The sequence below is a fragment of the Mesoplodon bidens genome, assembly GCF_964165515.1.
Source record: "Mesoplodon bidens genome assembly, chromosome: 17".
In the NCBI taxonomy this organism is placed as follows: Eukaryota; Metazoa; Chordata; class Mammalia; order Artiodactyla; family Ziphiidae; genus Mesoplodon; species Mesoplodon bidens.
Window position 1 is genome coordinate 13,783,110 of NC_138174.1, and position 15,967 is coordinate 13,799,076.

General features: G+C 43.0%; 1 protein-coding gene across 1 annotated transcript in view; it reads left to right on the top strand.

Annotated features, from left to right (window-relative positions):
• Positions 1-406: 406 nt before the first annotated feature.
• The window catches only part of FREM2 (FRAS1 related extracellular matrix 2), a gene marked incomplete at its 5' end in the record, with an annotated part of 148,847 nt that continues 133,286 nt past the window's right edge, over positions 407-15,967 (top strand). The window contains 2 exons of the mRNA XM_081215111.1: positions 407-5,585; positions 10,536-10,625. Coding sequence (XP_081071237.1) covers positions 407-5,585; positions 10,536-10,625 — 5,269 coding nt within the window. The remainder of the gene's footprint in view (positions 5,586-10,535; positions 10,626-15,967) is intronic.

Consider the following 15,967-nt stretch of genomic DNA (forward strand, 5'->3'; position numbering starts at 1 on the left):
AGCTGATTGGCAGAAGTCGCTACCCAACCCTCGACTCGGGGCCTCCTCCCGGGACCGACGATTGGCCTCCTGGGAGGACTGGAGTAAGGGGGTGCGAGGGGAGGGATTTCCCTCAAAGCTCAGGGTCCCGGGACCCGGGAGGGAGGAGTGCAGGGACTCAGTTCTCCGCTCGACTGATCCGCGAGCCGCGGAGCTGGACCGGCCGGGACGGTTTAGCCTCCCCGGCAGCTCCGGGGACCGTGCCGAGCCTCTTTCCCATCCTTCTGGTCCAGCCTCGGCTACAGCAGGAACCTCCGGGCGCCGTGCGGAATTCCTGGCGCTTCCCGGAGGGCTCTCTTACCACCTGCCCCGGACTGGGACTGGCTGCGCTCTCAGGGCGACCCGTCCGAGCCCTAACATCCGGACCATGCACGCAGCCCGGACCCCCGGGATCACCGCCCGCGCGCGCCACGCAGCGAACCCCACCACCTCTCAGCTGTTGCCTCCGCCGCCGCCCCGGCGGGTGCTGCTGTTTTTGCTTCTCCTGTCACTGGTAAGCCGCGTCCGGGCACAGCCCCCTGACCCCGGCCGGGCGTTGCTGTCCCCGGATCTCGCGGGCGTTGCAGGGGTCCCCTCCGAAGAGGCCATAGTGCCGGCGAACCGCGGGCTCCGGGTGCCCTTCGGCCGTGAGGTCTGGCTGGATCCGTTGCAGGACCTGGTGCTGCAGGTGCAGCCGGGGGATCGCTGCGTGGTGACCGTGCTAGACAACGATGCGCTGGCCCAGCGGCCCGGCCGTCTGAGTCCCAAGCGCTTCCCGTGCGACTTCGGCCCTGGCGAGGTGCGCTACTCGCACCTGGGCGCGCGCAGCCCGTCGCGGGATCGGGTCCGGCTGCAGCTCCGCTACGACGCGCCGGGAGGGGCGGCAGTGCTACCCTTGGTGCTGGAGGTGGAGGTGGTCTTCACCCAACTGGAGGTTGTAACTCGGAACCTGCCCCTGGTCGTGGAGGAGCTGCTGGGCACCAGCAATGCCCTGGACGCTCGGACCTTGGAATTCGCCTACCAGCCCGAGGCTGAGGAGTGTCGCGTAGGCATCCTGTCTGGCTTGGGCGCGCTGCCTCGCTACGGGGAACTCCTTCACTACCCGCCAGTCCCGGGACGTGCCAGCGAGGCGGGCACCCAGGAGCCGCTCCTGATGGACTGCAAAGCTTTCCAGGAACTAGGCGTGCGCTACCGCCACACGGCCCCCAGTCGTTCTCCAAACAGGGACTGGGTGCCCATGGTGGTGGAGCTGCGCTCACGAGGGTCTCCTGTGGGCAGCCCTGCTTTGAAACGCGAGCACTTCCAAGTATTGGTGAGAATCCGAGGAGGGGCTGAGAACACTGCCCCCAAGCCCAGTTTTGTGGCCATGATGATGATGGAGGTGGACCAGTTTGTACTGACCGCCCTGACGCCAGACATGTTGGCAGCCGAGGATGCTGAGTCTACTCCCGACCTGTTGATCTTCAATCTCACCTCTCCTTTCCAGCCTGGCCAGGGCTACCTGGTGAGCACTGATGATCGCAGTCTGCCTCTCTCCTCCTTCACTCAGAGGGATTTGCACCTCCTCAAGATTGCCTATCAGCCCCCCTCTGAGGACTCCGACCAGGAGCGTCTCTTTGAACTGGAGCTGGAGGTAGTGGACCCAGAAGGAGCAGCTTCAGAGCCTTTTGCCTTCATGGTGGTGGTGAAGCCCATGAACACACTGGCTCCAGTGGTCACCCGGAACACTGGGCTCATTCTCTATGAGGGCCAGTCTCGGCCCCTCACTGGCCCTGCAGGCAGTGGACCACAGAACCTGGTCGTCAGTGATGAGGATGACCTAGAGGCGGTACAGTTGGAGGTGGTGGCTGGCCTCCGACATGGTCACCTTGTCCTTCTGGGTGCCTCAAGTGGCAACTCTGCCCCTAAGACATTTACGGTAGCCGAGCTGGCAGCCGGCCACGTGGTCTACCACCACGATGACAAAGATGGCTCCCTAAGTGACAACCTCGTGCTTCGAATGGCGGATGGAGGACGCAGACACCAGGTGCAATTCCTGTTCCCTATCACCTTAGTGCCCGTGGATGACCAGCCACCAGTCCTCAATGCCAACACGGGGCTGACACTGGCAGAGGGTGAAACCGTGCCCATCCTGCCCCAAGCTCTAAGTGCAGCTGACATGGACTCAGATGACTCTCTGCTTCTTTTTGTGCTAGAGTCGCCCTCCTCAACTACAGGGCATCTGCTTCTCCGTCAAACCCATCCTCCCCAGGAGGAAGAGATGCTGATCAGGGGCCCTTGGAGAAAACAGGGAGCATTCTATGAGAAAACAGTGACAGAGTGGAGGCAGCGAGACATAACGGAGGGGAGGCTTTTCTACAGGCACTCTGGGCCTCACAGTCCCGGGCCAGTAATGGACCAGTTCACATTTCAAGTCCAGGATAACCATGACCCCCCTAACAGGTCTGGGCTACAGAGGTTTGTGATACGCATTCATCCAGTGGATCGCCTCCCTCCGGAGTTGGGCAGCGGCTGTCCGCTTCGGATGGTGGTACAGGAATCCCAGCTCACGCCGCTGAGGAAGAAGTGGCTGCACTACACTGACCTGGACACAGACGACCGAGAACTGCGCTACACGGTGACACAGCCCCCAATGGACACAGATAAAAACCACTCACCAGCCCCACTGGGCACCTTGGTCCTGACTGACAACCCTTCAGTGGTGGTGGCCCATTTTACACAAGCCCAGGTCAACCACCATAAAATTGCTTACAGACCTCCAGATCAAGAACTGGGAGTGGCTGCCCGAGTGGCCCAGTTCCAATTCCAGGTGGAGGACCGAGCTGGGAATGTGGCTCCAGGCACTTTCACCCTTTACTTGCAGCCAGTGGACAACCAGCCACCTGAGATCCTCAACACTGGCTTCACTATTCAGGAAAAGGGCCACCACATCCTGAGTGAGTCTGAGTTGAGTGTGAATGATATAGACACTGATGTGGCCCACATCACTTTCACTCTCACACAGGCACCCAAACATGGCCACATGAGGATGTCCGGACAGATACTGAGTGTAGATGGGATTTTCCACTTAGAGGACATAAAACAGGGTCGGATTTCCTATGCGCATAATGGGGATGAATCTCTGACTGATAGTTGCTCCTTGGAGGTCAGCGACAGACACCATGTGGTGCCCATCACTCTCAGAGTGAATGTCCGGCCAGTGGATGATGAGGTGCCCATGCTGAGCCTTCCTGCGGGCACTCTGGGGTCCTATCTAGATGTTTTAGAAAATGGGGCTACTGAAATCACTGCCAGTGTTATCAAGGGGACCGATGAGGACACTGATGATTTGATGTTGACTTTCCTCTTGGAAGATCCACCCTTATGTGGAGAAATCCTGGTCAATGGAGTTCCAGCAGAGCAGTTTACCCAAAGGGACATCTTGGAGGGCTCAGTCGTTTACGCCCACACTAGCGGGGAGATAGGTCTATTGCCCAAGGAGGACTCTTTCAATCTGAGTCTGTCAGATATGTCTCAAGAATGGAGAATAGGTGGTAATACTATCCAAGGAGTTACCGTGTGGGTGACCATCCTCCCTGTTGACAGCCAGGCCCCAGAAATTTCTGTAGGTGAACGGTTTATAGTGATGGAAGGTGATAAAAGTGTTATAACCTCAATGCACATAAGTGCTGAAGATACTGATTCCCTCACTGATGACATCTTGTGCACCATAGTTATTCAGCCTACCTCAGGTTACGTGGAGAATATCTCTCCAGCCCCAGGCTCTGAAAAATCCAGAGCAGGAATTGCCATAAGTGCTTTCACTCTGAAAGATCTCAGGCAGGGTCATATAAACTACGTCCAGAGTGTCCACAAAGGAGTGGAACCGGTGGAAGACAGATTTATATTTCGTTGTTCTGATGGCATTAACTTTTCAGAGAGACATTTTTTCCCCATCATAATCATTCCCACCAATGATGAACAGCCAGAAATATTTATGAGAGAATTTATGGTGATGGAAGGCATGAGTCTGGTGGTCGATACGCCCATCCTCAATGCTGCTGATGCTGATCTTCCCCCAGATGATTTAACTTTCATTATTACCAGGTTTCCTACCCACGGTCACATCATGAACCAGCTGATAAATGGCACGGTTTTGGTTGAAAGCTTCACCTTGGACCAGATCATAGAGAGTTCCAGCATTATTTATGAGCATGATGACTCTGAGACTCAGGAAGACAGCTTCATGATTAAACTAACAGATGGTAAGCACTCTGTGGAAAAGATGGTCATCATTATGATTATCCCTGTTGATGATGAGACCCCCAGAATGGCCATCAATAATGGACTGGAAATAGAAATTGGGGAAACCAAAATTATCAACAACAAAATATTAATGGCAACTGATTTAGATTCTGAAGACGAATCCTTGGTTTATATTATTCGTTATGGGCCAGGACATGGCTTATTACAGAGACAAAAACCTACAGGTGTCTTTGAAAATATCACACTGGGCATGAATTTTACCCAGGATGAAGTGGACAGGAACTTAATTCAGTACGTCCATTTTGGGCAAGAGGGCATTCGGGATCTAATTAAATTTGATGTGACTGATGGAATAAATGCCCTTATAGATCGCTACTTTTATGTGTCTATTGGGAGTCTTGACATTGTCTTCCCTGATGTGATAAGTAAGGGAGTGTCTTTGAAAGAAGGTGGTAAGGTCACCCTCACAACAGACCTACTAAGCACTAGTGACTTGAACAGTCCTGATGAAAACTTAGTTTTTACCATCACCAGGGCTCCCATGAGAGGTCACTTAGAATGCACAGACCAACCTGGAGTATCCATCACATCTTTCACTCAGCTCCAACTGGCTGGCAACAAAATCTACTACATCCACACAGCTGATGATGAGGTGAAGATGGACAGCTTTGAGTTTCAAGTCACTGACGGACGTAACCCCGTCTTCCGGACATTCCGTATCTCCATCAGTGATGTGGACAACAAAAAGCCAGTGGTCACCATCCATAACCTGGTTGTCAGCGAAGGAGAAAACAAGCTGATTACTCCCTTTGAACTCACTGTGGAAGATAGAGATACTCCAGACAAACTCTTGAAATTCACTATCACCCAGGTGCCTGTTCATGGTCAACTCCTATTCAACAATACCAGACCCGCCATGATTTTTACCAAGCAAGACTTGAATGAAAACTTAATCAGCTACAGACATGATGGCACCGAGTCAAGTGAAGACAGCTTCTCCTTCATGGTGACTGATGGTTCCCATACAGAGTTCTACGTTTTCCCTGATACAGTATTTGAAACAAGAAGACCCCAAGTGATGAAGATCCAGGTCTTAGCTGTTGACAATAGTGTCCCCCAAATTGCAGTGAACAAAGGGGCTTCTACACTTCGCCCTCTGGCCACAGGCCACTTGGGGTTCATGATCACAAGTAAAGTATTGAAAGTGGAGGACAGAGACAGCTTACGTTTTTCTCTTAGGTTTATTGTGACGGAGGCCCCGCGACATGGATATCTCCTCAACCTGGGCCAAGGCAACCACAGTGTGACTCAGTTTACACAAGGTATGGTTCACTTTTCTTTCTTTAGGATCAAAGGGCACTCCAAGTCTTATTTCCTGAGATATGGCTGTCACTGAAAACTTCATAAATAGAGCATCAAATTAGACTCCAAGGGAAGGGGAGGGAAGAGGAGGGAAATGAAAGGGAGGTGAAAATACAGGGACTCTCTTTCCTGGGAGAACAGCTCCCTTCTTGCTATATGTCCTACTGCAGTGACTTTTATTAGAAGGAGTATCGTATTTTGAAAATACAAGCTAAATTGTCAAAGGAGGAGCTCGACTTTGGTGAATTAAATTTAAAGCAGGCGGGGCTTCCCTGGTGGCGCAGTGGTTGGGAGTCCGCCTGCCGATGCAAGGCACACAGGTTCGTGCCCTGGTGCGGGAGGATCCCACATGCCGCGGAGCGGCTGGGCCCCGTGAGCCATGGCCGCTGAGCCTGCGTGTCCGGAGCCTGTGCTACACAACGGGAGAGGCCACAACAGTGAGAGGCCCGCGTACCGCAAAAAAAAAAAAAAAAAAAATTTAAAGCAGGCTTTCCAGTTCGGCTCTGTTAGCCACGCCCGTCCTCTGAGCAGCCTGTTTTATATGCTGCAGACAGTTCATGTTAGCATCTTAGAGAAAGATGTGCTTTCTAAATTCTATACATCCACATTATTATTTATTATCATCACCCACCATTCACATAGAACCTTCAAATTTATATTATTTTGATTGCTTTTTTAGAGGATTTGTTCTAAGTCTGGTATAGTTGTTAGAAAATTTGTAACGAAAATAAAAAGGTGTATTTATATTTACTTTGTAGATTTCATAGTTTTTATAAGATTTTATGACTTAGGCTAACACCAGCCCAAAGATGTAAGAGGTAAACACCTATCTAGATTTAGAATGATTATATGTACAAGGCATGCTACGACAATCCACACAAGAAAAGAAAGTATACTTAATGATGTATAAGAAGACAGTAAGTCCACCACCAAACCATACATCCACTTCATTGTTAAGAACCTGAAGATATGTTAACAAGATTAGTAGTCGAAGGAAGAAATTATTTTCTCATTTCCAACCTCCTCTCTACCCTGTTTCAAACACAGTAACCAACACCGTTGCCTGAAGCATCTGCATCCTTGAGACTAAAGCATTTTTGTAACCTCAGTTTTCTTTGTGTGGGGACAGAATCTGAGACAGGAAGGGCAGGTGACCTGCAGAGTTACTCGGTGACTAAAGGGAGAAGCCCATTCAATCTGCTGGCTTGGGAGTTAGAGCTCTGTTTTCTAGAACGTGCGACTTTCATTACAAAGAGCTTTGGGTTGCTTTCATGAAAATCTCACCCTTGTCAGAATGGAAACCAGATGGAGTTAAACCCCAGGACTTCCCAGGGGGAGTGTTCTTTTCCTGCAGCAGTGTTGTGCTCTTAGATAACAAATGCTTTACTAAACATGGATGTTGCAAAGTGTAGTGTTAAAGTAAACTGCTTCTCTGTTTTAGATGCTGGCAAATAGCCCTACACTCCAACCTCCTGATTCTTGGGTGAAAGCCTGACTATATCTTAGGGCCTGCAGGGACAGGAAAACTTCAGAGTGCCAAGTGTCAGGCCAGACCAGCAGGAAACTTGTGTGAAGGCTTTCTGAAGGTAGAGATGCATGCAATCTTAGACTGGTTTATTTTCATGGAAAGTAAAGAGGATGAAAGGAATATGGAAAGGATATTCTTTACAGGATTGAAAATGTTACTTCAAACGACTCCTCTGATAAGAAAATATAACCTGATTTTAGAGATTTTTTTTAAAAAGAAGGAAAATAAGCAAATTATTTAATTTAACTTCTATGGACCAAGTCCAACAGCTCAAAATATTGGAATATTATTTCCTAAATATTGAGCCATAAAATTCTGCTATTTCATCACAGGCTGTTGCTCTATCTGTCACTGACTTGATGCACCATGATTACTTTTTATAGTCATTTGTAAATATAGAGTAGTTATGAGTTCATTATAAAAAGTGAAGATAAATTTTTAAGATTACATTTTAAAAGAAATCATCACGTTCCAGTAAGAAACCAAATATTGACTAGGAAAGCTGTTGGTATTTAATCACACAGGACTCATTACAACAAGTTGAGGCTGGAGTTTGGTTCATAGGAGTTGTTTATGGAGATTAGGTAAGTGAGTAAAAATGGAGAAACCTCCATTATAGAGCTACCATGGCTGCTCTTGCAGTAGAGAAAGTAAAAGTAGTGACTAAATTGAGGACTGTATTGTCTTTTTCTTTGTTTTTGTTTTATCATGAAGGGATGAGATGAACTATATTTTGATGGATTTTCAATGCACTGAATTAAGTCCACTTAGCACACATGGCTTGGGAAGGCTATTGCCAAATAAATTGACCAAATGGTCCCTAGGAGAAAAAAAAAATTATTTCTAAGACTTATTAAATTTCACTATTAGGAAAAGTAAACAAGGTAGAATTAGACAAATTAAGGAAATTATTTAGTTAGTTCAAACTTTGCTCTTTCTCAAGGTGCCCTTCCCTGCTCTCTTCACCCCACATCTAAATCACTTGTCTCAGGTACCTGGATTTTTTTCTCTACAATAAATACATAATAATATCTTGTGGGAGATAGTTTAGAAATCAATTTCATAAATTTCCCAAAGGTAGCCAGGGTGTGACTACCAGGAATGTTCATGAACTTAGAATTTAAAAAAAAAATAAAACATGGAATGATTATGTAGATAAACTGAAATAAATTTGATGCATGTTTAACAATGAGAAGAAAATCTAGTTAATTGTTAGATGTTTACTGAAAGAAAATAACATTTTGGCTCAGGTTTTAATCTTTCTAATACTTCTGTGCCTTAAGAAGCAAGTGTTTATATGTATATTTATAGTGTGTTTTGTTATTTTTAGAGCTACCTGTAGAATAACAGTGTTATGATCAAAGTCTTTACTCACTTGAGATTTTTTAAAAGCCCCCCTTTTGAACAATGCATTATTAACAGAATTATGAAAAGGATTGTAGTTTGTTTCATCTAATCAATAGCCTGGGCCTAACTTGGAGAGAAAATTTGACACCTGAATGTCTTATAATTGAATTCATGTTCTCATTACTTCAAAAAAGAAAAGTTCTTAAAAATCAGTCTTGAAGAGGTATTTTATTTCAATGAAACTATCTCCCAAGTACTATAGTTTCTGCTTAGAAAACATTGATACAGGGATTGGGTATTGTTGTTGTTGTTTTTCCTATAGTGGAGCCTTTAGATTTTCTTATAGAATTAAAGAAGAAATGGGAACATTGGACAAAGGTCTTCCCCACATGACCAGAGGATGTTGTCTTTATGCTAAGGACCTGTAGTCAGAGCAGAGTTCACTTCATTCCTAAACCGATAATTTAAAGGTTGTAAAAGTTAGGAGTTGTAAGAGAAAACAGGTAAAGAGCAGTGCAGGAGGCTTCACTCCTTACCCCCGGAGAGACATCATCCATTCGAAGGGAGAGATGCAGGTGTGGACCACCAGACCTCCGGGCTCTTTCATTTTAGATTAACAAACATTTGAGCCTTTACTGAATGTAAGATCCTGAGCAAAGGACTGTGGAAACAAAAAACAGATTGAAAAAAGAAATTTTTAATCTTCTACAAAAGGCAGCCATGCAGAAAGAGGCAGAATTTGGGGAGATTACAGTAGAGTTAGAAAAGAAATGCTAAGGGAGAACAACACATCTTGAACTTGCTTCACCTTTAGGTATCTCTATTAACAAGAAGGTACTATTAACTATTAAATCAGATTTTTCCCCTCCTCAAATGTTTGATTGTAAGCAAGTCACCTTCCAAAACTGTGTGAGCCAAGGTAGGTCATATGTTTCACATCTGTAAAGTGGAGCTATAGAAATTCATGGAGTAATTTGTTGATTCTAATACTTTGCATCACTTGATACTATTCTTTCATAAAATCATTTTCTTATATGTAATGCCTTTAAACTCCATAGCATGAACTTATGAGAGATCTTAGGAGATGAATAAACCATAGAGCACACACGAGACAAATAAATACCACATACTATTGTTGAAGCAATTTTTAGCTATGATCTTGGTTTTATGTAACCTTGGAAATAACTACTTGCTGATTGGCCCAGATCCAATAGAGGTCTACTGTGAGTATCACAGAACAAAATGATGTTTGTTTTATTATGTTGTCTGTGTGGCATCATTAAGGAGAAAAACTGATAAAATGGATGAATACATTTTCAAATTGTATTTTAGTCAACACTGAAAACAAACTGTGCCAGTGAATTTGATAGCTAGAATAGAAAGCATTAGAAAAAGCATTTCCGAGGCAGAATAACTTTTCACTCTGAATAAAGGTTTCACCTTTTACTCGATGTTTTCTAAGTTCTCTTTGGCATTGGGTCATGATAGTAATTTCAATCTGTGGGATTTTTTTAAAAAAGATTTTCTTCATTTTTCCTTTCAAAAATTTGGAGAGCTTAAACAGCCTACTGTACCGCAAGAGGTAAGAAAAGTTAGCCTGAGGTAGAGCCAAGGAACCTCTTTCCTCTTAGGGCCAGTCCTACAGGGAGGCAAAGGGTGTGATTTCAGTAGTGCCAGGAAATCTGCCAGGCCTCAAAATATCTCCCTGTCCACCTGTCATGGAGTCTGACATCCCGTATTTAGATAGTCACTCCTTTGGTGCATGAACATGCGAATACCATTGGGAAGGGCAACACCTTGCTATTATTATAACCTAGCTCTTGCATTCTATCTGTGTAAGGGATCAGATTTCCAAGGGACAGCTGAAATCAAGGGGCTTAGAGATATGAGAAATAGGATAGCACTCTTTCCCTTAGGAGAAGAAGGAGATCTAAACATGACTCAGAAAAGTAATAGCCAATAGGATTTACCATAAATGATGAGTCACCAGTTTTGCCCTAGTAATTAATCATCTTCTTATTTGGTTATTTTCTAGCTGACATTGATGATATGAAAATATGCTACGTCTTGAGAGAAGGGGCTAATGCCACAAGTGACATATTCCACTTTACAGTTGAAGATGGTGGTAAGTAGTCACTCTCCTGTTAGTATAAACAAGGAGACTGACTTTTATTCATTGCTCTGTTGACTACTTGATTACAGGGAATCGGTATCAAGTATCAGTTTATGCTCACCTGCATTTGTACTGAGTGAAGTTGGTACTTGCTCATGAAAATCTTACATTCTCAGTCTGACACAATACTACTCTGCAATGATTGTAAATACATGTTCTAGTTATATTATTCTTGTCTTATGATTTGTAAAGCACTAAAGAGAAAGATCTACGTAAATAGGATCCCCATGTCCAGTTGTTCAGATTATACTCTGCATAAAGCTGCCTGCTTGAGGCCACCAGAGGATGTTGGGACCAGCCCAGCCCCACTTGCAAACCATGTGTTCTACCTAGGTGTGTCTGTCCAAAGGGGGGGCCTTTTTCTAATTTTCTTGGGTGCTGTGTGGACTAATGCTGGTAGATAATACGTCACCTTCACCAAGAAATCAGTGCTAAATAAAGGTGTATCAGGCTCAGTATGTCTAATGATTTTCTTAGTTTTCTTAGTTTGGGGCATATTGTGACTTGGTCTAGCTCAGCTTTTCCTTGGTGAAGTCTGAATACTGCAGAGACTAGACTATGACCTGGGATCTAAGTCACCTCAGTAATTTATTGTCATCGCTCCCCCAGAGCCCTGACTGCCTCTCACACTCTTCAGCTCCCTTCCTCACCCTGCAGCCTAGGAGGAAAGCTGGCCACTTCTAGATTGATCATAAGGATGTTTGTGTTCTCACTTGCTCTCAGGAGAAGGAAAAGAACCTCAGAAAGAATGTGTGAACAGGACACAGGAATGAGAGGACCTGTGTGCGAGAGAAGAGAGGGGGAGAAATGATTCAGTCACCTGTTTCCTTACGATCTTTATAAAAACGCACACTATTCTGTCATCTATCTCAAAAAGATTCCATGTTTACCCTTCCTATTTTTTTGAAGCATTAAATAGCACTTGTTTAAAATGTTGTTGGATGTAACAGGATCACAGCTCTGAAAAATGACATCTGCTGGGTGTGTGACAGAGAGGAAAAAAAAAAGTGAGTTCACTTGGGTTCAACTGAATTTAATAAGTTTAATGCCTTTATTTTTTTTAGCAACCAAATCATACTTTAGTATTCTACATATTGATAAATGAATCTTAGTATGAAACCAAGTTCTGAGAAGGAAATCAACTTAGCAGAAAATAATCTGCTTGTTGAATCTTGCTGCCCAAATGGGAAATACTACTGCAAGTAAACTTTAGAGTGAGACTCTGAAATAATTCAAATTTGCCTTATATATATACATATATATACATATATTTTATATATATGTATATATATACATATATATTTCATATATATATATATATATATATATATATATATATATAAGTGTAAGGACTAAATCGTTGGTTCCAAACACCATGTATAGCCTTCCGAGTGACTGAATAAACCTCAATAGCAAAAGTATGATTTTCTTTAAAATTCCCCAAAAATGTTTGAAATCCAATGACTACAATTCCAAGACATTATAGCCTATACTTTTTTATACATTTTGCTTTTTCTTTCTTTTTATACATATATATTCTCTATTATTATGCACTTTTCTTTCCTTAGCTGAATGGAATGGTAGCAATTACTTTAAAATTTTGGTCTGTATTCAAACTTCGGAAAACATTATACTGTATCATATTTCAAAATATTAAGTGAGGAGTGACTAGTTGAAGAGACTGGGTTTATTTTTGGATTTGCTGAAAAAGTGGCTGAGCGTCTAAAGATGTGTTTATGGAAATAGGAACAAAATCATTTTGGGAGTTTTTTCAGCGCTAGAGTTTCATGTGAGAGAGAAAAATTCCAGAGATATTGTCCTTTACTCTTCTCCTCCCACTGACTTAGCATTACTTACGGGGCTCAGGCAGATTCTGGCAACTATCTGTGGAACAGAATTTATCTTAATTTCCCTGATGCAAGAAAAGTTCCCTTTGACAGAATAAATACAGAGACCTGCAAGATTAAAAAATAAAAAGTCATATATGTATTTCAAAATAGTTTCAATCTGATACTTATTTTTTTTAGGATTTTTGCACTGTCTCTTGTAACATATTCTAATATATCAATGAGAAGTGCAATACTATTTAAACTTACAGAGTATCTTGAATGAAATTCTCCTCTCTGGGAAGTGTGAGGTATTTTGTTAAACAGAAGTAAAAAAAATGTTTGCAATATTTGTGATAAAAGAAGAAATAAAGATATTCTTCCTCTCTACAAAAATATTATACTAAGAACTATGAATTTTTTCTGACCTAGCTATTATATCTTCTAGTAGTACAGTCAGTAATTTCATCAAAATATACTCTAGAAAAGACCTATTTTATAGACTGTAATATTAACATTTATTTTCAAAATCTTCAAATGTAGCAATGTAAATTTCATGAACTAGATGACATGTTTGTGAAGACACATTGTGATGTCATTTGACACTTCTCCAAGATATGTATACCTCAGGAATTATGTCAGGTAATACAAGGATTGAATCTTATGAACAAGGATTCTCCTTGTTTCTCAGTTGGAAGGATCTAGGTCTCAGAGTAGCCAGGTCACTTCCCCAAACACATCCATCCACCCATCCAGGAAGTAACAGAGCTCCCTCAAGGGTACTTACCCTTCCCATCCATTTGATGACAGACTTTTTGGACCAGAGGGTTTAGTTACTGGATTCAGCTGTAGTCATTTATTATCATTTACTTTATACAATTATAGTAAGCATATCCATACACCATCTCCATGAAATATATGAAATGCCTCAGTATTTCAGATCTGAGAAACAAGTCAAGGCACCATGGCATAAAATCAATCAACTCTCTACTGCCAATTCTCTCTCCAATTCACTAAAAATCACTTTCTTCAAGTCAACCAGATTGATTTTAGGACAGTGACTATCTAAGGAAATTACTGGAGCAAATATAATCCTCAAATAACATTAAAAATAAAACATAGCTTTTAATTTCAGGAGTCAAGAATGGGAGAGGAGGCTGAGGAGAACAGAAAACTAAAATCCCTTGTTTTCGATTTAATTATATTATCATAAGAACCTGGGGCTTCCCTGGTTGCACAGTGGTTGGGAGTCCGCCTGCCGATGCAGGGGACACGGGTTCGTGCCCCGGTCCGGGAAGATCCCACATGCCACGGAGCAGCTGGGCCCGTGAGCCATGGCCGCTGGGCCCGCGCGTCCGGAGCCTGTGCTCCGCAACGGGAGAGGCCACAACAGTGAGAGGCCTGCGTACTGCAAAAAAAAAAAAAAAAGAACCTGGCTAGCCACAGAATTCTCCTGTTATAATGTGCTAACCAGTTAAGACCACCCATGACTAATGGATTGGTGCTTAGGACAGAGTTACTACTTTTTAGTGTTTGGAGGGCTTTGGGGCAATTACCAAAAGACTGGACTAAAGAATACACTAATTGTACAGTACCAAACGTAAGGTAGATAGCTAGTGGGAAGCAGCCGCATAGCACAGGGAGATCAGCTCGGTGCTTTGTGACCACCTGGAGGGGTGGGATAGGGAGGGTGGGAGGGAGGGAGACGCAAGAGGGAAGGGATGTGGGAACAGATGTATATGTATGACTGATTCACTTTGTTATAAAGCAGAAACTAATTTAAAAAATAATTAAAAAAATAAAGAATACACTAATTGAAGAATAGATAACGTCAGGATTTTCACCTCGGAGTTCTACTGTGTTTGGACTTAATGAATGTTGGTTAATATAGCACATGTATACACACACACACACACACACATGCACACAGATCCTCATATGTCAGGGTTCTTTCCATTAGCTCTTTTATTAGAACTATCATTTATGCAATTTTGCCTTCATAGCTCCGAGCACAGTTAAAAATACGTATATGTGGCAGATGAGTAAACTGAGTCACAGATATAGGTAACTCCTTCAAGTTGTATAACCAGGCAGCTAGAAGCCCATTTGAATCCCAGATTCTTTCCTCAAACAGTAACTTCGACACTTATTCAGGATTGACATAAGAGGGAGGAATACTTGAATTCTTCTGGGTTCTCTAGACTGAGTTTTTAGGCATGTTTGATAGATGAGAATGAAGTCAGAGTAGGATCTGCTGAGAGACAAAAAGTTCTGCATCCTCTGGGGTGTACAGTTTTATTTTAGAATACTTTAAAGGTCACTGCATCCTAACACTTATAGTATTCTTTCCTGGTATCACACTGTAATTTTTCTACCTACATGTGGAAAAAAATCTATTCTTTCTAAAGTTGAAATAAACACAAATCAAATCAACCTTAAGGTGCCATTTTTTTAACGTTTTTATTGGAGTATAATTGCTTTACAATGGTGTGTTAGTTTCTGCTTTATAACAAAGTGAATCAGTTATACGTATACATATGTCCCCATATCTCTTCCCTCCTGCATCTCCCTCCCTCCCACCCTCCCTATCCCACCCTTCTAGCTGGTCACAAAGGTACCATTTTATAATTATTTTATCAATTAAATTACAAAGAAAGTTTTTAAAAATTCACTTCCGGGATTATGGTGAAACAGGTACACTTCCAAACTATTTGTGAGGTTGTAAACTGAGAAAATAAAGTTGAAGAAACATCTGTGAATATGGAGATGAAGTCAAGAAGGCTATAATATTCCACTTGAGACATGGCTCAACAGAAGCAAAATTTGTAGGCACATGTATGTCACCATGCGAAGAGTAGCAATCTGGAAATGACTAATGCCAATAAAAATAGAGCTTTTTAGTAATGGTATCTACATCAGAAAATGTTATGCAGCCCTTAAAATTCATAATTATAAATTGTCATATTGTAATTCTTCAAATGATCATTTAGTAATGAAATACATTTATTGGAATATTAGTGAAGAACCTGAGGAAATTCCCCGGTAGTCCATTGGTTAGGCCACTGCGCTCTCACTGCTGAGGGCCAAGGTTCAGTCCCTGATCAGGAAACTAAAATCCCACAAGCCGCGTGGCGCAGCCCAGAAAAAAAACCCATGAAAATATTGCAGCAAAATAGGTCATCCATCCAGTTTTCTGGGGCCAATCAACACATGCATTTTCATAGTTACAGTCTAAAAAGTCAAACTCTGAAATTAGGAAGCGTATTCCTGTTATCTGTGGCTTCATCCAAAGAGCTTTTGTATATAAGTGTGGGTAGCAATCACCTATGGATTTATCTAAACCATCTTCCATCTCTTTTGCTTTTATCCTTATGTCTTCTCAAGGGTAATTCAATGTAATAATAATAATACAGACTTGGAAAACACATCCTCCTTTGATAATTGCCTCTTTGAATTAAAATTCCAGAT